Genomic DNA, 27,835 nt, shown 5'->3' with positions numbered 1-27,835 from the left:
TATATGAGTATATTTATATGAGGAGACACCTATATAAAAAGATTAGTGCTATCCCTACCTTAGCTCATAGAGCAAAAACCAGAGGCAGAGGAGGAACACATCTCTCAAAGCAATTCCAGACATAGTGTCTGAAAGGGCTTTCCATGATTTTGATGATGGTGGCTTATGACAATCTCTGTTGCTGAAGTTGGCCTCTTCTCATTGGCCATCTGTTACTTCTTGCACTACAATTCATCATCATGTTTCTGAAGAACAGATGACAAAGAAATAAGAAGATATTATCTGAGTTGACATTAAAGACCTTCGATCTTATCAGTAGCGTCTTTTAGAAGACTAAAAGGAAATGCATTTTGGATTTTTTTAAATATTTCAAAGGATCATTTACTGTGAGTTGGAGGGAATATCAAAGGCCATCTATTCCAACCCTTTCAAATTTACAGATAAGAAAATGGGGCCCAAAGAGATTTAAGTAATTTGTCCATATGTTACAGCTCACACAGAGCTAGTAAATATCAGAGCCAGGATTTGAATCCAGGATCTCTTATCCCAAATTTAGCACGCTTTTCATTGTAGCCCTTTTAAAGGTTGTTATGCAAAAAGTGACTGGACAATTTGTAGGCTCCAGATGGCAGAACTAGGACCATTGTGTAGAAGTTACAGAGAGACAGATTAAGGAAGCATAAAGAATTGTGAGCAGGAACTTCATAATAGTGAGCACTAACAAATAAGTCCTGCATCAGGTCCAAAAAGGGAATAAGTTGCTTCATATATTAGTGAGTTATCCATCAGTTGGAGGTGTCCTCTAAGATGCTAGGTAACAGCTTGGAATATTGGAGAGGGGATTAATGAATTAGAGTGGGAATCGGAGTAGGTGACATCTCGAATCCTTTGCAGTTAACTTGCCATAAGTCCCTAGTATTCTGGCTTCCCAGGAACAAGTTACTTGGGTCATTTTTCTAGAGCTACAAGTCAGATGCCCAGAGTTTCATTCCTCTTAATTATTTTTAATTGAATTGTTTATTATATGGGCCTAGAAGGGGTCAAGGAGGAGTGCAGATGTAATGGGTGCCAAGTAGCCACTGCTTAGGGGGAACTAGATCACAAATAACTAGTCCTTTAGTGGCAGATACCCACCAAAATGTCCATCCCACAGAACATGATTTCCACTGTTCAAGGACTGCCAGAATTTTCTTCCTATCTCTCTCTCCCAAATTAGTCTAATTGAAGATACTAGATCTGAGCTAAATCCTAGGTCCTAGTGTCTCCACAACAGACTGTGCTGAGTGCTTATAATTTGAAGGAATTCTTCTGAGGTCTGCTGTCATTCTAATCTTGAACATGGAATCAACCTCAGTGCCAAAAAGGTGGTTTAACTCCAAATAACCTGTCAGGTTTTGTTTCAGTAAAATTACTCTTGGAACACTCTGGCATACCTTGAGATTACATCCATGCCACATAGTTTATTTCCTGAGACAGATAAAATAGGAATGCAAATATAAAATAAAAAGATATGTGAGGACTTGTTAAATATGATTTATGTTCATCTCCTATGACCTTAAGGATTGCTTTTTCTTTTGTTTGTTTTTATATCAGGGTATTAGTAGAGCTTGAAAATAGAAGGGTGTTAAAAGAGGAATTAATTGATTTTATCAATGTCTGTTGTGCTTATATATCTCAGATGAGTCAGAATTAGGATAAAGGAAGAGTAGCAAATATTTAAGACACTAGAAGTAAACACAGAGCAGCAGTATGCTTATTAAAAATCTAATCTGTCTCTAGGGAGGTATTCAAATTTTAGAACACAAGGAATGTTTATATGTTTTACTTCTAAATCAAAATAAAATGTACCCTTTCCTCTTGCGTTAATCCTCTATTACCCTTTTAATGTCTGAGGAGAAAGATATGGGGTTGGATCTTGAATTTTGTGTTTTGAAGTAGATTTTGCCTTATCTAGTAACACAACAAGTATATGGTATAGGGAAAGGAACACTGGATTCTAAGAATTAATGATCAATAGATTTCCAGTTCCTACTTTTGTGTTAATTTTTTTCTTTTGGACAAGTCTCTTATTTTGTTTGTTATCCTGATGTAGAAAATTAGTATTAATAATATTCACCCATATGTGAGGTTTTTTGTGAAGATTGTAATAAAATGATTATGAAGGCTTTTGGAATGATATGATGCAGTATGCAGATTATAGATATTATTAAGTTGTTTCTGTGAGGAGCTCAGCCTTAGAATTATTCTTTCTTCCAGTTCATCAAACTTCACGGTTTGATATGGTATTTAAATCTGTCTTTTAGAAAGACACCTAATACTTCAAATATGAATAATTTGTTTCAAAATTTATAACTGCAGTCAATGTTTAACAAAATAAGGGATATTATAATTAACACAGGAAATTTTTGAGTGGAGGGATTTATTTTTTAAAATGTTGGATTCTTTGTATTTACCTTTATTGTATCTTATTTTCAATAACAGCTCTGAATTTACGTTAGAGTGAATCATTTCTGTGACATCTCTATTCTAGAGGAAGATGATGAAACTGAAGAAAAGAGTGAAGAAGAAAATGAAACTATAGATGAGCAGGAAGAAGGCAGTAAATCCAATAAATCTGGATCAGAAGATGAGGTGAGCTTTTTAATAGGAAGAATGAGTTTCAATTTGATGTGGTCATGGATTCTTAAAGATAGCATTAGGAAAAAAAATCTGAGCCATGTCAATTTTTCATCACACTTCCTCTTAACAGCATTCTAAGAAGCCTTCAGCATTGATGCAAATTGGTCTTTAAGAAATCCAGGAAAATATTGCAGTTAATATTATCTTAATTCCCAATGCAACAGTAAAAGAGTATTAGTCATTGATATATGACTCCTAAAGATACAATTTATACTATAACCATTTTTAAATCAGCAGAATTATAGTGAAGGGTATTAATCCTTTTAAGGTTTTTTTTAACGTTGTTGATATTAGAAAATCATTTTTCTTTAATGACAGCTTTGAAAATAGATTTGTTCTTTAATATTAATGTTTTAATGACATATTTTAGGAATATGGCTCAATAAGTAGTTATTGAGCACTTTGTACCTAGAGTATTATATTAGGTGTTCATATACCTTTTTATAGGGGTTTTTGCCCGTGCAATTTTAGTATGATGCTCATTTTGCCTGGTGGTGTAGTGGAGGGAGCTCTGGACTTGAATCAAGAGACTCTTGCTCCACCACTTACTCACAGTGTGGCTACAGACAAGTTGTCTAGCCTGCCTTGGCCTTTTCCTCATTCATAAAATGGTGACAGTAAACTTTGTTTATACCTGACAGGGTTGTGAGGATCCAAGGAAATAACATCTGTTGAAACATTTGGTATACAATATCAACTATTTTTTACTAAAAAACATTTTGTATTATGATTTCAAATGGAATTTCATTAATAATTGAATGTTCCTTTTTAATGTAAGATATAATTTCTTTAGTACTTTGAGGTGTTAAAAAAAGATAACTTCTTGCTGGGATTGGGGTTTTTTATTCAAGTTATTCAGGTTGTAATTCTGAATAAAACTGCATTTTAACTTTTCTCAAGTTAATAGATATGAAGAGCTATAAGAGAAGCTGTTTTCTATTATATTTTGGGTGCATTCATATAATGCCTGTGATAGTGTGCATCAGAGTTGCATAGAGCTAGTAGTAAGGACTGTACCTGTGATTTCATTGGCATATGGATGCATCTTCTGGTGAGGAAACTTGCTTTAACAATGCAGGCTCACATCTTCACAACTTGCCCAGGGTCGGGGTGATGCAGCCCAGATGTATTAGAGGCTTGCTCCTAGGTGCCTCACTGCGTCTCAAAGATTAGAGGAATAGAGCTGAGCTGTGAGAGTCCAACAAGCCCATCCTTGTCATTCTATAGGTGAAGAAACAAGTACTTTTAATTAAGTACTGTTGTAATTAAAAAGTAAAGTAGCATACTGATTTAATAGAAAAGATTCTTGTTTGTAAGACTAGCTCTGTTCTCATTATTTCAGTTTAATAAGTGTTGATTAAGCACCTGTTATGTTAGCCATCATTGTGCTAGATGTGGGGATACAATAACAAAAAATAATCCCAAGTCTCAAGAAGCTTATATTCTGTTGGGGGAAATGTGAGAATTGTATACACATGTACAAATTAGTAATTGAAAGGGACCATGAAGAGATCAAGCAGTGCTCTTTGATTCTGAGGAGGGAGAAAACACTGACAGCTAAGGAAATCAGGGAATACTTCATAGAGAATTCAACACTTGAGCTGAGCTTAGGAGTGAGTTCAGGAATCTTAAAGGTGAACTTGGGGAGAGGAGCAAATGCCAGGTATGGGGGACAATTGTGTGTACAGATAGGAGTCAGGTAATAGAATGCCAAGTTCTATGGAATAGCTAGTAGAATCTACCTTCACTAGAACACTAAGTGAGACAGAAAGTTATGTGAAATCAATGTAAGGAGGACAGGAGTCTTTGCCGTTGTGACAAGAGTTGCCTCCCTTCCACTTGTATTTTTCCATCACAGGGACCTGGTGGAACAGTTGCCCTTATCTTTGCCAGGAAGTTAGCTGGTGCAGGGGTGAGAGTGCTGGGCCCAAAGTCAGGAAGATCTGAATTTATATGTGGCCTTAGACATTTAATATCTGTGTGACCCTGGGAAGTCACTTTACCTCTTTGCCTCATGTTCTTTAACTGTAAAATGGAAATAATCATAGCACGTACCTCTCAGGGATATTGTGACGACCAAACAAAATAATAATTGTAAAGTGCTTAGCGCAGTGCCTGGCACATAGTAAATGTTAGCTCTTATTATTATTTCTAATGTTTTTCTTGGGGTTCTTTGAACATCAGGGCAATTTCTGTGGTCTGCCTCCTGCCACACAGTAGAAATAGGAAGGGAAACAGGCAAATGGAAATGGGAGATATTTTTCCCTGGCCAGAAAAAGATTCTGAAAATTTGACTGATTAGGAAAAGGGACAAGGTGAATAGAACTTTTTTAACTCAGGCGTGAGATAGACTAATAAGTAAACTGGAGACTGAGAAGGCCCAGTATATGGAAGGCAAAGAAGATAATTCATTAATTGACACTTCATGTTGTTGTTCTCTCATTCTAAAAGAGCTGTAACACTTCTCTGAGAATAGCAAAAAGTGGGAAACAGCTATAATAGCCAGCAGTTGGAGCTACAGTATCAGTTATTTGTTGAGGAAAGCCAAACCAATGAAAAGCACCATAATTCTTGCCAGAATGGCAAAACCACATGAAGTCAAGCAATAGAACACCATGGACAGAAAATGGTGTGGTGTCAAAGTGTACAAAAAGAGGTGGCTGGCCGAGAAGGAACAAGGAACAGAGCCCTAGTGGAAAGGGGAAAGAGGATGACACAAGGAGGAACTATGGAATTGATGCCCAGAGGAGTGCTTGACCAAGGAGCAGTAAATCACTGAACCCTGCCTTAGAGAACAAAGCTGTACCTTGCCCCTTATTCACTCAGGTCCTTATCCAAGGTGGTACTGTAAATCCCATGGATTATGCTGGTTGGAGGAGTAAAGTGACTTACACATATATAGGGGTTCTCCAAGTATTTTAAGTCAAGAATGCTGTTGGAAGTCCTTGGAGAAGGTAGGGCACACCTGAGGTTAAGGCAGCCTGATTTTAGTGAACCCAATTCCTTTTTCCTTATTAAGAGCCAAAATGCCGGAAGAATATATGTCTGTCTTACGAGATGGGTCTCTGTTGATAAGACATTATAAGGGCCCTCAGAAAAGGGAGAGAAATTTTCTTGACTGTATGTGTCCATTGCTTATAAATAAAACCTGGTTTACTTTGATATCTTGCTAGCCTCTGTGTTTAAGGGAAACTAAGGGCAGCCATTTTGGGAAAGTGTCATTTGCTAATGTTCCTAGCTATTTTGAAGGTAAGAACAAATGAACCCTTCCCTTTTTTTTCCTAACACCAGTGATCTCTTAATTATAAAATCTAATGACCTCTTCTCAGTCTTCATCCTTGACTTCCCTGGCATTTGATACTATTAATCAATCTGTGTTCCTGTGTGCTCCTCTCTTTGTTTTTATGACACTGCTGCCTCTTAATGTGTCTGATTACTTCTTCTCTGTCCCCAGTCATCCATATCACATCCTGTGTACTCCAACACTGATTTTGTGGACCATCTGTGTTCTCTTATGGGGTGACTTCACCTCCCATGTATTGTTGTAATTTATATTCAGATGACTCTAAGATCCTGCTTGTATTATCTCTCTCTCTCTCTCTCTCTCTCTCTCTCTCTCTCTCTCTCTCTCTACCTCTCTCTCTCCATCTCCCCACTCTCTGCCTCCTGCCTTCTGACAGTGTATTTGCTGTCCATCACATAAAACATTCCATTTTTTGCTTTTATGCAGACATTATGTTTATATTTGTTGTTCAGTCATTCTGTCACGTCCGACTCTTCATGACCCCATGGACCATATTATGCCAATACTGTCCATGGGGTTTTTTTGGCAAAGGTATTGGATTGGTTTGCCATTTCTCGAGTGGATTGAGGCAAACAGAGGTAAAATATCTTGCCCAGAGACACATACCTGGTAAGTGTCTGAGGCTAGATTTGAACTCAGGGCTTCCTGACTCCAGGTCCAGCATTCTATTCACTGAACCATCTAGCTGCGTCTTATATTTATATACATACATACCTAAATACATATATGCATACATGTACACATTTTCCCTTATAAAACATGAGGTTGTTGAAGATTAGGGAGGGTAAATTTTTGTTTTTTCTCAGTGCCTAGCTTAATGGCTGGCACATAGGTAGCTGCTTAATAAATGTTTACTGATTAATCAAAAGGAGTAAAGAGGATGTGCAGGCACAGTTACTATAAACTCCTTTCTATGAATTTAGCAGTGAAATCAACTTGGAACAATAACTTAAGGAGATGGCAGGGTTAAATAAAGTTTTTTAAAAATTATTTAAGATTTTATTTTTTTCCCCAGTTACATGTAAAAACATTAATTTTTTTTAAAATTTTGAGTTCCAGGTTCCCTCCCCTGCTCCCTCCTTGAGAAAGCAAGGAATTTTATATAGATTATACATATACAGTATTTCCATATTAGCCATATTGTGAAAGAAAACACAGACCAAAAAAAACCCCCAAGAAAATGAAAGTATAAAATAGTGTTTTTCGAGCTACATTCAGACTCCATCAGTTCTTTCTCTGGAGATAGATAGCCTTTTTCATCATAAGTCCTTGGGGATTGTCTTGGATTATTTTATTGCTGAGAATGTCATTTACAGTTGATCATTGTACAGTGTTGCTGTTACTGTACACAGTGTTCTGGTTCTGCTCATTTCACCTTGCATCAGTTCATGTAAGTTTCTCCAGGTTTTTCTGAGAGCATCCTGCTTATCATTTCTTATAGCTCAATAGGAGTGCATCACAATCATGTACCACAGTTTGCTCGGCCAGTCCCCAGCTGATGGGCATCCCCTCAATTTCCAATTCTTTGTCACCACTAAAAGAGGTGCTGTAAATATTTTTGTACATGTAGGTCCATTTCCTTTTTGTTTTGTTTTGTTTTGTTTTGTTGTTAGGGATACAGACCTAGTAGTCATATTGCTGGGTCAAAGGGTTTTGTAGCCTTTTGGCCATAGTCTTTTTTTTTTTTTTTGCCAGTCCAATAACAAGCATTTATTTAGCACTTACGGGGTGCCAGACATTACTAAGGTCTAGGGATACAAAGAAAGGCAAAAACGTGGATCCTGTTGTAATAACGGAGACAGTATGCAAATAATTTGGTGTATTCAAGATATAGATATAGATAGATATACACAATGAATTGAAAGGTATCTTAGAGGGAAGTTGTTAAGCAATGTATGTGTGCATGTGTTTGTATGTGTACATGTTTGAAGTGGGGAGAGGAGGGCACAGATCCTGCAAAAATGGGATTCGAATTGAGTCTTGAAGGAAGCCAGGAAATGTAGAAGCCAGAGGTGAGGAGGAAAAACATGTCCTGCATGAAGGAAAGATAACACAAATGTATACAGTAGGGCAATGGAGTGAATTGTATCAGGAACAGTAAGCTTACAGTCTAGGGGAAGATACATCTAATAGGAGAGTGGTGGCCAGGGAAGTGATTGGTCAGCTCAGCCCCAGGAATGGCAGAGGGTACCCAGTGAAAGGACATGATGGTGGAGATGGAAACAAATCCAAGCAGTACAGCTGATGAAAAATGCAAGTTGACTGAACTTCTGGACTGTCTTTTTTTTTCTTTTTCTTTTTTATTGATTTATTTTGATTTATTGACAGTCACTTCCATAAGCTTTTGAGTTTTAAATTTTTCTCTCCCTCCCTCCTCACCTCCCTCTCCAAGATGGCGCACAATCTGATATAGGCTATACATACACATTCCTATTAAACATATTTTCACATTAGTGATGTTGTAAGGAAGAATTAGAAACAATAGGAGGGACCACAAGAAAGAGAAAACAAAACAAAACAGAAGAAAAAAATAGCAAATAATATGCTTCGATCTGCATTCAAACTCCATAGTTCTTTCTTCTTTGTGGATAGCATTTTCCATCATGAGACCTTTGGAGATGTCTTAGATCCTTGTATTGCTGAGAAGGGCTAAGTCTAAGTTAGGCATCGCACAACATGGCTGTTACCGTATAACAACGTTCTCCTGGTTCTGCTCACTTCACTCAGCATCAGACCATGCAAGTCTTTCCAGGTTTTTCTGAAGTCTGCCTGTTCATCTTTTCTTATAGTACAATAGTATTCCAATACATTCATATACCACAACTTGATCAGCCATTCCCCAGTTGATAGGCATTCTCTCAATTTCCAATTCTTTGCCACCACAGAAAGAGCTACTATAAATATTTTTGTACATGTGATTCCTTTTCCCATTTGTATGATCTCTTTGGGATACAGCCTTAGAAGTGCTATCGCTGGGTCAAAGAGTATGTGCACATTTTTATAGCCCTTTGAGCATAGTTCCAAATTGCTCTCCAAAATAGTTGGATCATTTCACAACTCCACCAACAATGCATTAGTGTTCCAGTTTTCCCACATCTTCTCCAACATTTATCATTTTCCCGTCTTGTCATGTTGGCCAGTCTGATAGGTGTGATGTGGTACCTCAGAGTTGTTTTGATTTGCATTTCTCTAATCAATAGTGATTTAGAGCATTTTTTCACATGCCTACAGATGGCTTTAATTTCTTCATCTGAAATCTTTGGCCATAGTCTTAAATTGCTCTCCAGAATATTGAATCAGTTCACAGCTCCACCAACAGTATATTAATGTCTCGGTTTTCCATAACTCCCTCAGACATTTGTCATTTTCCTTTTCTGTCATATTAGCCAATCTAATTGGTGTGGGTTGGTATCTCAAAGTTGTTTTAATTTGCATTTCTGTAATCAATATTAATATAAAGCATTTTTTTCACATGATTATAGTTAGCTTTGATTATTTTGTCTGAAAACTGCTTGCTTGTTCATGTCCTTTGACTACTTAATCGTTTGGGGAATGGATCTTATTTCTATAAATTTGATTCAGTTTTCTGTATATTTGAGAAATGAGGCCTTTATCAGAGAAACTTCCTTTAAAAAAATTTTCACAGTTATGATTACTATTTCCTTCCATCCTGTTTTCCCGGTTTATCCTTCTCTCTCTCTCTCTCTCTCTTCTTTCCACCTGTTCATCTTCAAAAGTGTTTTGCTCCTAACTACTGCCTCCCCCAATTCTAGCCTCCTTTCTATCAGTGCCCCCTCTTCCTTTTCTCATCTCCTTCCTCTCCTACTTTCCTGTAGAGTAAGATAGATTTCTATACCCATCTGAGTGTATATATTGCTCACTTTCTGAGCTAATTCTGATGAGAATAAAGTTCATGTGCTTCCCCTCCTCCCCCATTTTTCCCTCCATTGTAAAAGCTCTTTCATACTTCTTTTATGTGAGATAATTTACCCCATTCTATCTCTTCCTCCCCCTTTCTTCCAGTGCATTCCTCATTCTCACCCTTTAATTTTATTTTTTAGATAATCATCTCATCATATTCAACTCACTCATGCCTTCTGAAAGTTCTTAGGAGTTATAAGTATCATCTTCCTATATAGAAATGTTTTGAATCCCTTATGATTTCTCTTTCCTGTTTACCTTTTTATGCTTCTCTTGAGTCTTGCATTTGAAAGTCATATTTTCTGTTCAGCTCTGGTCTTTTCATTGGGAAGGCTTGAAAGTACTCTATTTCATTGAATGTCTATTTTTTGGTATGAAGGATTATACTCAGTTTTTTTGGGGTAAGTAATTCTTGTTTATAATCCTAGTTCCTTTGCCCTCCAAAATATCATATTCCAAGTCCTTTGATCTTTTAATGTACAAATTACTAAATCTTGTGTTATCCTGACTGACTCCATGATATTTGAATTGTTTCTTTCTGGCTGCTTGCAATATTTTCTCCTTGACCTAGGAGATCTGGAATTTGGCTTTAATATTCCTAGTAGTTTTCATTTTGGGAGATTTTTCAGGAAGTGATTGGTAGATTCTTTCAATTTCTGTTTTACCCTCTAATTCTAGAATGTCAAGGCATTTTCCTTGATAATTTCTTTTTTTTTTAATCATGGCATCCAAGTAGTCCAATAATTCTTAAATTATCTCTCCTTAATGTATTTCAAGGTCACTTGTTTTTCCAGTGAGATATTTTACATTTTCATCTATTTTTTTAATTCTTTTGATTTTGTTTGATTACTTCTTGATTTCTCATAGAGTCATTAGCTTCCACTTGCCCCATTCTAATTTTTAAAGAATTATTTTCTTCAGTGAGCATTTATACTTCCTTTTTCCATTTGGCCAGTTCTGCTTTATAAGAAGTTCTGTTCTTCAATGAATTTTTGTATATCTTTTTCCATTTAGCCAAGTTCTTCTCTTCATTGTGTTTTTGTGCCTCTTTTACCATTGGCCTATTTTATTTTTTCAGGTGTATTTTCTTCAGTATTTTTTTGTGCTTCCTTTACCAACCTATTGAATTTTTTTTCATGATTTTCTTATATCACTGTCATTTCTTTTTCCATTTTTTCCCTCTGTCTCTCTTATTTTAGTTCTAAAATCGTTTTTGAGCTCTAACAAGAATTCTTTTTGGGTCTGAGACCAAATCACATTTTTCTTTGACGCTTTGGATATCGCAGTTTTGACTTTGTTGTCTTCTTCTGAGTTTGTATTTTGATCTTCCCTGTCACCATAGTAACTTTTTATAGTCTGGATCTTTTTCTGCTGTTTACCCATTCTTCCATCCAATTTCTTGACTTTTAAATTTATATTAAAGTTGGGTTTTCCTCTTAGAGTGGAGGGGCCATGGTCCCAAGCTTCAGGTTTTTTATGCAGATAGTTCTGGAGGTCTGTAAGCTTTCAGTTGCTTCAAGGTGGTAGGATCCAAGTAGAAATGTGTCCTTACTTCCCTGGGGCCAAAAGAGCTGGCTTGTTAGTACTCTTCTCCCTTGGACTTTGACCCAGGATCTCCATATGGGCAATGCAACAGAATCCTGCACCCAGGGTCAGCAAAGAGACCTCTGTCTCTCTGCTGATCGGTTGTCCAACCCTCTTATCACTGATTCAATTGCTCTCAAAGTCTGCTGCTGGTTTGTTGATGTGCGGCCTGCTCTGGACTAGGCTGTACTCTCACCCTGGCATGATAGATTATTCCTGCCAACTTTCTAAGTTTTGGGGGGCTGAAAATTGTTTCATCCTGTCCTTTTGTGAATTCTGTTGTTACAGAATTTGTTTTGAGGTGTTATTTAAAGTTGTTTGGGAGAGCTCAGGCAAGACTGTCTTTTCTCCACCATCCTGGCTGTGCCCCAAAAGTTGTTTTTTTAAAGGAATGAGGAATGTTTGAACATTTTTAAGTAGCAGAAAAGGGACTGGTAATAGAGGAAAAAATGAGAGGTGAGAAAAGGAATGTATGAAAGAATGATAGATGGGAACTACTTCCAGAGGAGTCAGGAAGTCTGGGTTCAAGTGTACAAATAGATGAGTTACTCTTGACAAGGAGAGTGACAATTATTTTTCTGAGTCTTAAGCAAAAGAAAAGAGGACAAGGTGAAGATGTCTAGAGATTGTGGTGTGGAGGTGAGAGAGTTCAAGACTTTATCAGTTTCTTCAATAAAGCAGGAAACAACGGCATCTGGTAAGAGCAAGGCTGGTTGGAGTAAGGAATTTTTTAGAGCTTGGAGAGCTTTTGACAGCTACTGTAAGGAATGTGATAATCATAGGTAGATAAAAGGGTGGCCAGGCCACTGGGAGGGCACGGTTGATGTAATAGTACAAATAGTGAACCCAGTTATATATTCATGATCACCTTTGGCAGTTCATAAGTTACAGAGGATAAAGTAGATTATAGAGAAGATCCAGTGTTAGTGATAAAATCAGTCTCTCTGTGAAAAGGAATAGCTATTAAAAAATGTTTGTCGTATGAATTTAAACCTTAAATTTACATATCAAAAGGGTAGAAAACAGAAAAAGATTAAGCCAGAAACCTAATTAAGAGATTCATGAGGGCAGCTGGATGGCGCAGTGGATAGAGCACCAGCCCTGGAGTCAGGAAGATCTGAGTTCAAATTTGGCCTCAGACACATGATACTCACTAGCTGTGTGACCCTGGGCAAGTCACTTAACCCCAATTGCCTGGCCAAAAGCAAAAACAAAAAAATAAAAAATAAAAAAAAAGAGATGTATGTTGGTCTTTCCTGTGCTGTCTTAATTCTATTTGTTTATTTAACAAGCATCTGTTAATTTTACTATGTTAATATTACTGTGTGCAAGGCACCATGGTAGATTGAGGGCTACCCTGAAGAATCTCACATTCTAACTAATGTGGAAATATGTTTTGCTTAATTTCACATGTATAACCTATATCAAATTGCTTACTGTCTCAGGGAGGAGAGAGATAAGGGAGGGAGGAAAAAATTTGGAACTCAAAAATTTTTAAAAATGAATGTCAAAAACTGTCTTTACATGTAATTGGGAAAAAATAAAATATTTTTAAAAAATAAAAGAACCTTACATTCTGCTGTCAAAAGTGTGGATGACACTGAAAATGAATTTAAAATGAATGCAATCTGGATATGAAATCAATCAACAAGCATCTGTTAAATGCCTAGTAAGTACTAGAAATACAAAGACAAAAGTGGAAGTAAAAAAAAGTCCCTGCCCTCAAGGAACTTACATTTTAATGGGGATATGATATACATATATAAGTATGTATAGAATATATGCAAAATGAGTAAAAGGTATTTTTGGATGGAGAGCACTAGCAATTAGGGGCATCAGGAAAGTTTTCATGAAGAAAGTAGTGCCTGAGTTGAATCTTGAAGGAAACTTAGAAGGAATTCTAGGAGGCAGAGGTGAATAGGGAGTACAGTCCAGGAATAGAAGATGACAATGCAAAGGCACAGTGACTGGAAAAGAATTGTCATATGTATCTAACAGCAAGTTGGCCAATATGGACGGACAGCAGACTGCAAGGAGAGGAATAAAGTGTAAGAGAACTGGAAAGGTAAAATAAGGTCAGGTTGTAAAGCTGCAAATGTCAAATAGTAGAGTTAATTTATAGTTGCTTTTATAGACAGTCACTGAGTTTGTTAGCTATGGGGTGACAGGATTTATGAAAATCACTTCTGCAGCTATGTGGAGAATGAATTGGAGTGGGAGAGGCTTCAAGAAGATAGGGAGACCCAAGTAGGAAGCTATTATGGTAGTCTAGTTAACAGGTGATGAAGAGGGCCTAAACTAGGTGTTGGCTTTGTAAGTGGAGAGGAATGGGTATACCTAGATAGAAATGACAAGATTTGGAAGTGAACTGGATATGTGGGGGGCTAGTGATAGTGATGGTGGTTGTGACCTTGTGTAGCTTTAAGGATGGTGATTGCCCTTAGACAGCAAGAGGGAAATTCAAAAAATGCATGTGTATAGGAAGAAAAGTAATGAATTCTGTTTTGGACATGTGGAAATTGGGATGCCTCCAGTACATGAAGTTTGAAATGTCCAGTAAGCAGTTGGTAATTGGGACCAGAGCTCAGGAAAGATATTATAGGAATGGATATATAGATCCAGGAGTTGTCTACATAGAAACTAACAGAAATTGATAATCCATAAGTAGTACCTAATCATGGTACTGAGGTTGTTAAAATTTAGTATTTGGCTAATTTGTTAGTAGTATGCTAGTCAAATGCCTTTCAAGATAGATCATAAGAAAATGTTCGAAAACAAAATTACTAATATATTTTCTTTTTTCTTAGATGAAAGAAGCTGATGAAAGTACAGGGTCTGGAGATGGGCCAGTAAAATCAGTACGTAAAAGAAGAATAAGAAAAGACTGAAATACTTTCAAGTTTTTTGTAGTTCCTGAAAGAGAAATTTGGCATGCCAGTATAGATTTGCCAATCACTGGACTTAACTCTCCACCTCCTGCTCCATAGCCAGCCTCTTTATTCTTCTTAAATTTTCCTTTAGGCTTCTTTTTGAGGAAGAACACTATTTGTGAAGTTGTGTGGTGTTTTAATTTAGAATAAAAGAAAAATGGCAAGTTGAATAACAGATTTAAGAGGATAATATCATTAGAATTTATTTAGTCTAAGTCACTTGGAGGTATTTTAGTTCTTGAAAACTTGTGTAGCAAATGAATTTGTTCCATCTTCTTCACTGCAATTGGATAGATCAATTTAAGTGTTTCCCATTTAATGAAAATGGCTAAACTACAGCACAACTAGTCAAATTGCCTATTCAAAAGTGGGATAGGGTTTTTTGTTGTACAGAACTAAATGTAATAAAGATATTTTTTGAGTTTGTATTTGGTTCTAAACAATTGAAAGTATTTGTATATGGCCTACATTTAACTAGTTTGTGTCAGTTTATAGTTATGGTCAGTTGTTAAGTGAATTTATTAAATTACTATAAATAAATTACTAAGTAGTAATTTAAGAGGTGCGTTGTTGATAGACAAGTTGACTTGAGTGTCATTCATGGAATCACTGGTTATTGGTGCAACATATTTTACATTTGAATGCAAAGATGTTAAATTTTATTAAGGAGAATGGTATACAGATTAATTTTTCAAGCATTTATAGTTTTGAGCCAGAATGGCCTACTCGCGTTGGAAAAATATTTGCTAAATGTATTTTGCTCTTAAAGTAGAAATGAAAATAAATATTTTTCTTTAAATTATAACCTTTTCAACAGATAAATTATTGTGGGGAAAGCTTCTGAAAATTTCTATTTAGCTGGTCATTCAAGGTGTTAGTGGCTGAATAAGACATCAGTCACAACTACACTTTAAAAATTTTTTCTACTGCCTTTTAAGATTTCAAATCCCTTTCATACCCTGACATTGTCCCCTGAAGTGGGTAGGGGCAGATATTTTATTACCATTTTGACATGTCTTAGATTATAAAGTTATTTGTCCAAATTTTGGACAAACTGAAAGTCAAATATAACTAGTTAATATTAAAGTATCTTTCTATAACTACTTCAGGACTTTTTGCTAAAAGGAACCTTGCAACAATTTCTGTCTGAAGGACCTTGTACAATTTATTTTGTATTCCTTCATGTTTCCCACAAATTTCATTTTTGTACAATGTTCTTAATTCTATTAATGGAAACCTACTTTCCCTTTTTGTTAAAGTAAGCCAAATTTAGCCCTTTGTTTCAAAATAGAAGGTTGAAAACAACTGTCATATACTGAACTGGTGTTTCATATTAATATAGACTCAGTAAGAGATTATAGTGTAGAGTCAAGCCTCCTGATTTTGAAAGGACTTTCTCTAGAGTGTGTTTAATGAAGAATTGTAAATTAAAATCTTTTTCAAAAAGTGAACCTCTACAATTTAAGGGATTATTCACATCCAAATTTTGTGGAAGCTCTTTTGCTGGCATCTATGCCTTATATGTGATTTTTTTTTTAAGTTTTCACTAAAGTTTTATCTGCCTGATTTATAACAGACTTGATTTTTGGTCAAGTTAATGAGCCTACAGAGGCCTGATTGGAGAGAAAATTCTTAGTCTTTAAGTTACTGGATTCAATAGTTATTAAGTCTGTGTACCAATACTTTGGCAATACAGCAGACACAGCCCAAGTTCTGTCATGTTCTTTTATCTTCTAGGGATATATAGCTTTTCTTTTACTGCTCTAACTAGCCTTTTTGTTTTAAAATGGCTTGCATTGCATTCTCTTATAAAATAAAGGAGTAAAATAAGTACATTTTGCTTTTCTTTCGAGTTAGCCTTTAAATGGAGGCTTTTTAACTTAACAAGGATAAGCCTTAGGTAAGTTTTCCTTTAATTCTTTTAAGAATAGCCTTCATTTCATTTAAAGTTACTAATTACAAAAGAGACTGAATTTCACCAGAATATAATCACGTGTATCATTTGCCATATTATTTGAAAAGTTTTTACATGTTTACAAAGTTGAATAGAACATTTGCTAAACTTAACCATTACAAGTGAAATGCACCAGTTCTCTGATATGCTGTTAAGATTACTTAAAACAAGTTACACTGTAGCATATGTGCACAATTTTTATAACTTTTTAAAAAATTTTTTATAATTCAGTTTTAGTTATAACCTTAACCAGAATTATAGAACTGTTTGACCAGATAGCTAATAATCATGTTTCTGTAAATTAACATCATTAATACTTAAACACTAAAAACTAACATGCCTCCTCAAATTGTAGGTCCCTCTACCCCTACTGTTTAACAAAGTGCATTCTGAGGTTTGGGAGGTAAGCTATTCAAGAATTCCTCTTCAGATACAAACATAATCCCTCTTCTTTCTTTTTGGCACTGTGGTATATGATTGGCTCTTAAATGTAATCAAACTAGCATTTCTTCCTCTCTGGCTTTTCCTAGGTCCCACTATAGTCTCAGATTAGCCATTGTAATAAATGGAAAATGTTTTGCAGTGCATTATTGAATGAAGATAAGATCTTTGTCTTGTAAATTTTGTGCGAAAAAGCTTTTATTACATCAATATAGATGTACTTTTCATTTTAGATGTGACAAAAAAGGGAAACTTTCTGACAAAGATGTTTCAAGAAAATTTTGTCATTAAAAAACACATTAGATTCTCAGATCTGTAACCTGTTCTTCAAGCTTAAAGTCTAAAAATTTGCATCAGAAATTAATTCGATGAAAATATAAAACAATGTTCAAATAAGAATAGCATAGTTGCCAAGTTAAAAGTTAATCATTCATTAGGGAGTCAACAACCCTTTTGTGAAAAGGTTGCTTTTGCTTTTCACCTGAAGGAAACCTCATGTTTTACTGAATTGGTGGAGAGATTGCAGTGTTGGTTCTATTGGTGAGTTTTGGGCTAGCACAGTCTGGCCATAACTACAATCTCACTGGAAATGTCTGCAGGCTGAAAGGAATGAGAATGAGGGAACTACAGCCACTGAAGGATCCCTGAGGTACACCACATCCCTGTGGCATGTACTGGACATTTTAGAAAGAAAAAAACTACACACACATTTTGACAACCACATTGACACACACAAAATCAAAAAAAAAAAAAAGCTTTTATTTAACAGAAATTCAGAATTACAATACAATTTTAAGTGTTCATAAATTAGATAAAAGTTCACAAATGGGATGCAAAATGTTTACTTTGACTACTATATATAATCTGTGTATGTGTACACACACACACCACACGCAGCTAAAATCACTTTGTCTAATTTCATATCCATACAAAAAAATAAGATCACTCCTTGATTAAAAGGCTCTAGTCTAATAAAAGGCAATATTGTAACTAACAATAAAGGGCATCTTTCCCTTCACCATAACTAAAACAGTTTTACATTTAATTTTCAACAGACACTCAGATTCCCATGCTAAGTGGAAAAAAAATTATTTAAAAAAATTTTTTTTTACCAAAACATGCCTAAAACCCAAGTAGTTGAGTTTGGAGATAATTAGGGAGAAGTTAAAAAATTGATAATTAACTTGTGCTACAAGCAAAACTCTGCCATTTTAAGCATGTAATACTAATAAACTCTAAAAGATTTTTTGCAAACATTACTTTTTCTGGACACTGGAAACCTTGAAGATTGACATTTGGCTAATGGATAGTCAGGCTTAAACTACTTACGACTCCTATCCGCACTTTCCCCCAAATGACAACCCCACCTGGATCAAAGAGACTAGAGGTTAGGCAGGAATTGGGATGGATTTGGAGTTAATATGTTTGTAGTTTGCTCATATATTTACTTTTGAGATGTAACCTGGAATTATTTTTGTGAAATATATTCCTATTATGATTATGCATTAATTTCTCATATTAAATGAAGGTTCCAAAGAGTTATCTTAATTTTTCTTACTATCATTTGTCTATTTTCTTCAGTTTGTAAGGGGCAAGCCAACAGGCCTAACTCATTAAATTATGATACGTGTCCCAGATGAGAAAAGCTTTTATTTGGTTCATCTTACATAACTAAGATTTGGCTTCTTGTATTTAAATAGGTTTATAAATTAAGTGACCAAATTTTAGGGTAAGTGGTGATGAGAACAAAGGTAACAATGGAAAGAGGCACAAGATGGTTGGCAAGTTAGATAAAGCTATACATTTTAGAATATGATTTTGGTCACTTTTCCACAAAATGGAAGTTATTTTAAGTGATTTACTGTAATGAGTTAGCCATTTGCTTAACCCTACAAATTAAATCCAGTATCGACAAAACATCCATCTTCAAGTTTTCTTAACAAATATATGCAATTCTAATTATAAAGTGTCTACAATACATTTGCACATTTTCAAAGTCTAACATACACAAACTCACTGGCACCTCCAATTATGTTAATGCTCTCAATTCGCCTATGCCACAAACTAACATTTTTTAACTTGTAGAGAGCCTGTGCAGATTGAAAAGGAGAAAAACAAGCAAGCCCAGCAGCAATACCAAGAAGTAAACCAGATACCAACTCCTTACTTCCTTTTGCTTTTTGTGTCAGTTGTTTGGAAAACACTAGATGCAGACATAAGGTTTTCTATATACTGTCCAAGAACTTGGTTTTCTGATTTCAGTTTCAGATTCTCCTCCTTGACTGCATCTACTCGTGCAGAAAGATCTAACCACAAAATTTAAAAACAGCAATAAATTGTTTGAAACAATTCCACATTATTTCACATACCAGTCAATAAATGCTCCATAAATTTCACTGTAATAAACTTCCCTGTTTTCTCATTTCAGTTTTATCTTGGAGACAAAGGAAAATTTGACAAAATTCTTAATTACCTTGTTGACAACCAGAATGGATTTTAGTAAACAAAATTACATTTGCTAACCTAAAAAATCATGCTATTTGAGCAGGCTGTGTTTTGAAACAAGCCGGTAACAGCATAATACAAAAAAGTTGTACTCCCTCCTTTGTAGCATTCTGCAAAGCTTTTTACTTGCAGATAGAGAAATGCAAAGGATAACTGTATTAATAAGTGGCCATTATCATAGTAATACAATGTTCAGATAGGCCAATAATGTACTAGAAAGTAATACAGTATTTTAACATCAAACCTAATTTATTCAAACCATATTGCTTTTTTGATAAGCATATCTTCTCATTTTACCACAGTATACATATTTTACATTAATTCTCAATAGATTCCTATACTAAGCAGAACTACACTGTAATAAAAATTTATTTTGCTAAAATATGCCTAAAATCTCAACACTTGGGCTTATAATTATAAGCAAGTTAGGTAGAAATGTTGAATTAAAAAAACGATGGGTTTAAATCCCAGCTCGGTCATTTTCTAATTATGTGATCATAGGCAAGTCACTTAATCTCTAAACTTCAGTTTCCTTATCTATAAACCGGTGGTACATAACACTTGCACTACAAGACTACCTCACTGACAGCCATGTTGTACGTGAATATTGTCACCACCTTATTGTCATAAAGCTCACATAAACAGGGTGAAGCAGAATAGAGAACCAGTCTTGAAGACTGCAAGGCTTGGGTTCAAGTCACTACTCCAACCCATATGGATTGTGTAACTCTGGACGAGTTACTTAGTCTCTCAATACCCCCACACAAATATTAAAAGTTGCATAGAAAGTGCTGATCTGCATTGGTAGAATTTCTTATTATACCAGTGAAGTTACAGGTTCAGTTCCTATCAGTAAAGTCACCTTATCTGGAAACTATATTAAGTTTAACATCCAACCTTATAAACTTCACAGGTGCCATGCAGCTCCTAACCATACATTCAAATTATGTGAATTCTACTAAAAACTTATAAAATTAAGAGATTTTAATAATAAAAATCATAGAGATTAAATGTCCCATGTAGTCATCTTTATTTTCTACATTTGAGAAAATGGAGAACATAGTGATATCTACCTTTTCCCCAATTTTCCTAGGAAAAGGTATACATAGGTGTTAGTGAAAATACCCATCTCTCATGGACACTGAGAAATATTAATACGAAGAACACGAAAAAGGGAAAAATATTTGTTGAATATAATTTTAAAAAATCTATATAATTTAAAAAATCTAGCTACATCTTTCGTGTAGGACAAAACAGGAAACGGTTCCAAATACAAGACAAAATCAAGAACTTAATCCAATAAAAGTGGACATTGAATTTACGAAGCATTTTTATGTATTATTTCTTTTGAGCCCCACAACAACCCTATCAGGTAGTACAAGGTAGTATTATTACCTCTATTTTGTGGATAAAGAAACTGAGGCTGACTCATCTCTGGTCACTCAACTGGTAATCAGTCAGCATTGAATTTTATCTCAAGTCTCTCCTGACTCAAGTCTCAACTCTCTTTTTACTATACCTCTCTATATTTAAAAGATATGCCTTTTCCTTCTGCCCAAGTAGCTAATGATGACTTATGAAGGAGGAGGAGAAAGTAAGCAATGCCTCCCACAACAATTTATATTAAAGGTCTTTTTTGGTAGGGTCTTTAAGGTATTCACCTAATATTCTCTACAGTGCCAGTGAATGCACTGTTGACTAGATTTCATTTAATAAAATTACAATATGCAAGTTTCTAACCTTCAAGTGTGTGCTGCAGTTCCAACACCTGATTAATGAGTCGTGTTTTCTCTTCCAATTCCACCTGATTCTCAGCCTCAACAGCTGTGGTTTAAAAAAAAAAAAGATACTAATGGCTATGGAGCAAAATCAGCCACTAAACAATGAACCAGCATAAAAGTAGTTACCATACCATCCATGTCAGCATTCATCATCCTAGAATGTAAACTTTCTCTTGAATATAGTGTCCTTGATGAAAATTCTGCAATCGGAAAAAAAATAAGAGGCAGGTAATTGTAAAAAAGGTGGTTGGTTTATTTATTGCATCATATGACTATGTAAGAGGCAGCCTAGCAAAATAATTAGAAAGCTGGCCTCATAGCCAGGAAGACTTGGGCCTCCGATGATGGGCAAATCATTTAACCTCTTAATGTTTCTAGGCCAGAGACAGTAAACACACAGGCCACAACACAACATAGCCTGAACCAGATTAAAATATAATTGGTAAATAGTTAACAAAATAAATATACAATAAAATAGAGAATACATTTTAAAACTAAATATGCAGCCCACAGGGGACCTTATGTACAGTTTACTTGACCCCATCACTGCTCTTTGGCAACCCTCTAAGACTTTAAGTTTCAGAGAAATTGCTGTCTTTCCTTGGTAGATGGTTAGTTCATCTGGGAATTCACTATACCAGTGAATTTGGAAGTCCAGTCCCTATCCCTATCCCATCATATGACCAAACAAAGGTCCTTTCACTCATGAATATGGGCTGTTTCTATACAAAGGCCCAAACAAATATGGGGGGAAGGGAGAAAAGAGGGAATGAATCTTGAATACTGATTCAGCTTTGTAGTCTTTGGCAGAGGATTCAGTATTGTCAAAAAAGCAATATGGCTTGAATAAACTAGAGTTGATGTTAAAAATATTGCATTATTTTCTAGGCCATTATTGGCCTATCTCAGCATCATGTAAATGTAATAATAGTCACTTTTTGATAAATTTATCTTTTGCCAGGAAAGAACAAAGCAGCATCAAAGAGCCATCCATCTCAGGTCCCTTGGAGAGTTCCTCTGCCATAGAAGGCTGCCACTTGGGCATTATCCTCACTGTCACTACATATGTACTTTAACAAATACTACTTCAATAGAGACAAGGGCAGGAATGAATGCTGTAAACTTCTAATACAAGTGGTGCTCTTGTGTATGGTTTTAAAACTAAAATAAATATGGTTTGGTGTATGGGGAGGGGAGGAATATATAATACAAAGCAAGGTAATCCAAAATTCATATTTAGGAAATGCATTATATTTGCCCTATTTTTCCAGTATAAAATTAAAATTAGGCTTCAGTCACTAAGCATATAATGTCTGTCAGAAAGGACAAAAGATTTATAACACGCCAGATTGTAGGGAAATAGTTGCCAGGAAGGAAAGTGAGGTCTTAGCCTCCCCCCTTTCTTAGAAAGCCTGTACTTAACCTACTATCCCCTCAAACTTTCTATTTGGGTTTTTCCAATGCTTTCTCTCTGATCTTCTCCTGCTCATTTGTCCATTCCTTATCAGTGACCCTTTGCCAGATCACTATCCCTGTCCCACCCTCTGTGTAGAGAAGTAACCCACCAATCTGTCTTGGACCTCTTCCTCTCTACATCCTCGGTGATTTCATCAGCTCCCATAGATTCCACTAACCCCTGTAGACCTGGAAGAGACTCTGGTGATTACTTAGCCGAATGCTCTAATCTCACAAGTGAGGAAACAGGCCCAGAGAGGTGGCAGAGCTCAAATCCTGTGACTCCCAAGCTTCGTGATCTTTACATCATCACTCCCACATATACACATCCAGCCCTAGTGGGTCCTGAGCTTGGGTCTCATGTTACCAATGGGATGGAGTTCTGTAGGCTATTTATTCTCAACATCTTCGAAACACTCCCCCTTTTTCCTAACTTTGATAATTCTGCTGAAAGTACCACCATCCTTCCAGCCACACAGATTTACAACCCTGGAGATATCAATGCCACCCTATCCTTCACTTCTCCCTAACCAATTGTCAAGTCTTATCAATTCTATCTCAAGATCTCTCCCTTTCTATTTATTTACATGGCCATCACCCCTGGCCTGGACCATTACATACAATCATCTAATCCACCTCCCTTTAGTCTCTTTCCTTTCTAATACAACGGATAATAATCCATGCAGCTGCCAAACTGATGTTACTAAAGTATAAATGAAATCATGTCATTTTTTTCTCTAAAGAAGTTCCAGTGGCACCCAACTGCCTTTATAATGAAATATAAACTCTGGCATGTAAAGCCCTTTACAGTCTGGCTCTGGCCTACCTTTCCAGATTTACTGCTCCTTACTCTTTCACATATGCTCTATATAGGCAAACTGGTCTATTTGCTGTTCCCTGTAAAAGTCATTCCATTTTTCATCTCCATGAATCTGTACATTGTATCCCACATGCCTGGAATTTATTCCCTCTTATAATCCCTAGCTTCCTTCAAGGGTCAGCTGAAGTGTTACTTCCTGTAGTAAGCCTATCATATTATGTTACTAGTTCCTTCCCCTACCAAGAAATTAATTTGTATATATTTTGTGCTCCCTTATGTGTTCATGTTGTTTTCCCCCAAAGAATATACACTCCTTGTGGGCAGAAATGGTTTCCTTTTCTCAGCTCTTAGTACGGTGCTTACTGAATGAACTGAGTAACATTTAAGTTTTATCACTGATTATTCCCATATGGGAAAATTCCAACAAACTGACTTCAGAAAAAAAAAAAACTGTTTACAAACAGAAAAGTCAGTCAACAAGCATTTATTAAGTGCCTACTATGTGCAAGGCACTGTACTAAGTGGTGTGGATACAAAGAAAGGCAAACAAAACAGTCCTTGCTCTTAAGGAGCTCCATTCCAAGGTTAAAAGGAGTCAGAGTTGTAAAAAGGAAGTGTTTTTTTTTTTGTTTTGGTCAGTCATCTTTCTTCTTAAACTGGGCCAGAATATTTTGGTTGTATGACAAGAGACAAGTGCATAATCTTCTGTAGTGGTTGTCTTTTGTGACATGATTCAACAATTGGTTTGAATATGTCATGTATAGCATTTTATGTGTTCAATATCCTTTGGTAATTCTGAAGGCAATTGCAATAGGCTGTACTATTCTACTACTTAGGATCACAGGATCAAGGATAAAAGAATTAGAGCTAGAAGGAACCTCAAACCCAAGTCCATCTCCTTTATTTTAGAAATCAAGAAAGCAAGGCCCACAGAGATTAAGTGGCTTGCCTCAAGTCCCCTACATACTAAGTGGCAGAGCTATAAATGAACCTTCTGAGACCAAGTCTTTTTAACTCATAGTAAACTTATCTGCAAAATTACATATGAGTATTTTTGCCAAAAAATCAGGCTTAATATAGCTTTGTGTGTGTGTGCATCTTCCACAGTGATCATCAGCTCCCACAATGCTAAATTAATAATCACTACAATGAGACAGTAAGGTCCCTGAGGCCCAATTCTTCCTTCACTCTAACATATAAATGGGAAATAGTCTGATAGAGAATTCAGATCAATTTTTCTCAAATCCAAGGAAACATTAATTCTAAGATGACTTTGGAATTTTTGGATCTATCCCAGGATGAACTATGGATGTTTAAATTCAGGACTCCTGTGGTCATTTTGGAACTGTTCTGGATAGCCTTGAACTCCCAGGTCTGTTTTGGAACTGAACTGACCTTCTCTGGTCCTTCCAATCAGGTATGAAGACCTGCTATAGGTTTTCTCAACCGTAACTCTCATGTCCACTTTCAGCCAACCCTAGGTACCACACAATAACTCAAAATCAAATTACCCTTGATAGCAGAAGGTACTGAACACAAGTTCAGGAAGAGAGAGAAAAAGCAATAGTATAATCTATTTGTGACACTGAATTCAATTCCCTATCTGCCCATAAATTCCACAGCTAAATAAATACTGCCACCCCTTCTAAAACAATAGTCTATACTATTTTCCAGTATCACTAAGTCTGTTATCTTTTAAAGCACTATAAACTTCCTATCACTGCTTTCATAGGAAATGCTATAGCTAAAAAACTCTAGGTTACCATCCACATATTAGTATGTTTCTCACTGATTACTTCTGTAATGACTTTTCCCCATTTTACTCCCAACAATTGGCACACTTGCTTTCATTCTAATTCAATTTTATATCCACACTCTATCCTCATCTCATCTGTTATAATCAGTTACAAGGTACATTGAGCCATCATCTGGTCCAGCCTTCTCATTTTATAGTAGAGAAAGCCAGCAGTCCAGGGAAGAGAATTGATTTGCCCAAGGTCACCCAATTACTGTGTAATAGAAGTTTTGCTATAACCTGTCTTTTGACTCAGTCCAGTGTCCTTTCTGCCACACTAATGCTACCACCTTTCACTTAGAGGCAAAAGATAAGATGTTGGCATAAACTGTAATATGGGCCTAACATTATTTAGCCTGACAGTTTATATGTACTCTGTCTCCAACTTATTTTTCCCTTCAAATGTAAAATTATAATACCAAAATTTGCCTTTTTAAAGTTCCTCACTTTTAACACGGTTAACCTCTCTCCCTGAACAACTGCTATTAGCTTCACCTAGGTCCCTCTTTTATTGTGGCTCTAGTTTCAAATTTCAGACAGAGCAAAGCAGAGGGATCTGAGGAGTTCATCAGAAGTGCCATAGGGAGGCACTTTGTGTTAACAGCTTAAGTGTCATAGGATTTAGACTAGAAGAGCCTTTCCTCTAGTCAAACGCCCTCATTTTTCGGATGAAGAAATAAAATTCACTAGCAATGCTTTTGTTCAAGGTCAAAACTTGAAGTAGGTTCCCTGCCCCAAATACAACGAGAATTCCCTAGCTGTGGCAAACGCTCTGAATGGAAGGGCTGGTGAGCACCTGCCTCCCCTCAGGAGGGCCTAGAGAAGTCAGTCATCCAGTCCGACAAACAGTAACAACAACGAGAGGCAGCAAAGGCCAGTGGCCGGGCAAGGTAGCCTGGACTGCAGCCAAGGTCAGGGAACACCCTACCTCCTACACGAACGAACCGTGCGGCCAGATTACCAGGCGGTTAGGAGTGCTGGGCTTGGAGTCAGGAAGACCCGAGTTCAAATTCGACCGCTTAACCCGTCTCCCTCAGTTTCCCCAGCTGTAAAATAGGGATAATAGCAGCACCTACCTTCGAGGGGTGGTGTGAGGCTCAAATGAGACATCTGTAAAGTGCTCACAGTGCCCGGCACACAATAGGCGCTTAATCAAAGTGGTTTTTGGTTTCTTTTTCCCCCTTCCCTCTCGGGCAAGCCATTTAGGCTCTGACAGCCTCACACGGCTCTCAGATTGCTAGGCTACAGAGCGGATGCAGATCTGCATCGGCGACAGCTGCTTCCTACCCCACCGATCGGGGTGTCGTGACAGCGGGAACCTTTCTCGGCCTGTCACGTGCTCCCTTGCTCCTCACCAGCACCGCCCGGTACAGGGAGGGTCTACAATCCCCATTTTGCGGATGAGGACAATGAGGCCTAGAGCGGGATTTTCCACCTGCAAAAGCCGCGGGAGCTCTTTCCAGGCAGGGCTGGAGGCCGGTGCCCTATCGCTCGCAACCTCCGCGCCCCCGCCTCGCAGCCCCTTCCCCCACCCCCGGAGCCGCCACGGCCCTCAGCCGCCCCCCGCCCCCCCGCCTCTCTCCCGAGCCCGGCTCGGCCCAGTGCCGGCGACTCTCGTCAGCCCGGCTTGCCCAGTCAGTCCCCACGGCCTTCAGCGCCTCGTGCTGAGCACAGCCTCCGCCCAGGGCCGGTCCGGCCCCAGCGGGGCCTCACCTGCCGCCGAAGGCGCCGGTAGGGGGAGGGATCACACCACGCCGAAGTCTGGAGCCCAAGCCGGAACCCAACAACCAACACCAACGACCCCGCCTCCGCCGCCACTAAGCATGCGCCCACCGCCGGGGCCCTGCCCTCTCCCTTTCCCGCCCTCCCCACGCCGCTACTACGCCGGCGCCGGTCTGCCTCTGCCTCTGCGCCTGCGCTTTGGCTGACTGACGCCCCTCGCGGCGCCTTTACCAGCAGTCGCTGGTTCAGGAAGCTACTCCAGCTCCCGACCCTGATGCCCAAAGCTCGGGCTAGGGAGGAGGGAGAGGAAAGAGCGAGGCACTAAAGAGGGAGCGGCAGGCCAATCAGGAGAGACGACGGGGGCGGGGCGAGCCGGGGCGGAGGGAGGTAGGAAACGGGCTGGGCCCGTGGTGATGCTCTCAGAGGCACCGGGACCTGTCCGAGGTCTTGAACCCGGAGCTCCTGGGCCTAGGAAAGTCACCGAATCGCCCTGGGCTTCAGAACAGCTGAACTGACCAGGCGGTTAGGAGTGCTGGGCTTGGAGTCAGGAAGACCCGAGTTCAAATTCGACCGCTTAACCCGTCTCCCTCAGTTTCCTCAGCTGTAAAATAGGGATAATAGCAGCACCTACCTTCCAGGGGTGGTGTGAGGCTCAAAAGAGATATCTGTAAAATGCTCACAGTGCACAGTGCCCGGCACACAGTAGGCGCTTTATCAAAGTGGTTTCCCCCCCTCTTCCCTCTCGGGCAAGCCATTTCGGCTTTGAAAGCCTCACACGGCTCTCAGATTGCTAGGCTACAGGGCGGATGCAGATCTACATCGGCGAGCAGAGCGAAGATGTTTGATTGGGAAGGCGTCTGAGGCTCCATCCTGCTCCAAAGATCTGGTCCTATGATTCACCCCCGGGCCTCAGTTTCCTCCTCCTGGGCGCTTTCCACTACCTT

General features: G+C 37.7%; 2 protein-coding genes across 2 annotated transcripts in view; one reads left to right on the top strand and one right to left on the bottom strand.

Moving 5' to 3' along the window:
- The window catches only part of CLGN (calmegin), a 74,447-nt gene extending 59,302 nt beyond the window's left edge, over positions 1–15,145 (top strand). Inside the window, exons 14-15 of the mRNA XM_027866880.1 lie at positions 2,531–2,631; positions 14,296–15,145. Coding sequence (XP_027722681.1) covers positions 2,531–2,631; positions 14,296–14,376 — 182 coding nt within the window. The 3' untranslated portion in view covers positions 14,377–15,145. The remainder of the gene's footprint in view (positions 1–2,530; positions 2,632–14,295) is intronic.
- A 2,409-nt stretch (positions 15,146–17,554) lies between these two features.
- Positions 17,555–26,672, bottom strand: SCOC (short coiled-coil protein). Its single transcript, XM_027866973.1, has 4 exons — positions 26,246–26,672; positions 21,231–21,299; positions 21,059–21,142; positions 17,555–19,119 (listed from the first exon to the last, which is right to left on the bottom strand). Exons 1-4 carry the CDS (start codon positions 26,277–26,279, stop codon positions 18,977–18,979), a joined length of 330 nt encoding a protein of 109 aa, XP_027722774.1. The 5' UTR covers positions 26,280–26,672; the 3' UTR covers positions 17,555–18,976.
- Between the last annotated feature and the right edge of the window lie 1,163 nt (positions 26,673–27,835).

The sequence above is a fragment of the Vombatus ursinus genome, unplaced genomic scaffold (assembly GCF_900497805.2).
Source record: "Vombatus ursinus unplaced genomic scaffold, bare-nosed wombat genome assembly UNPS02014784.1, whole genome shotgun sequence".
Taxonomy (NCBI): domain Eukaryota; kingdom Metazoa; phylum Chordata; class Mammalia; order Diprotodontia; family Vombatidae; genus Vombatus; species Vombatus ursinus.
The sequence above is the reverse complement of the archived record's forward strand: the minus strand, read 5'-3'. Positions and strand labels throughout refer to the sequence as shown.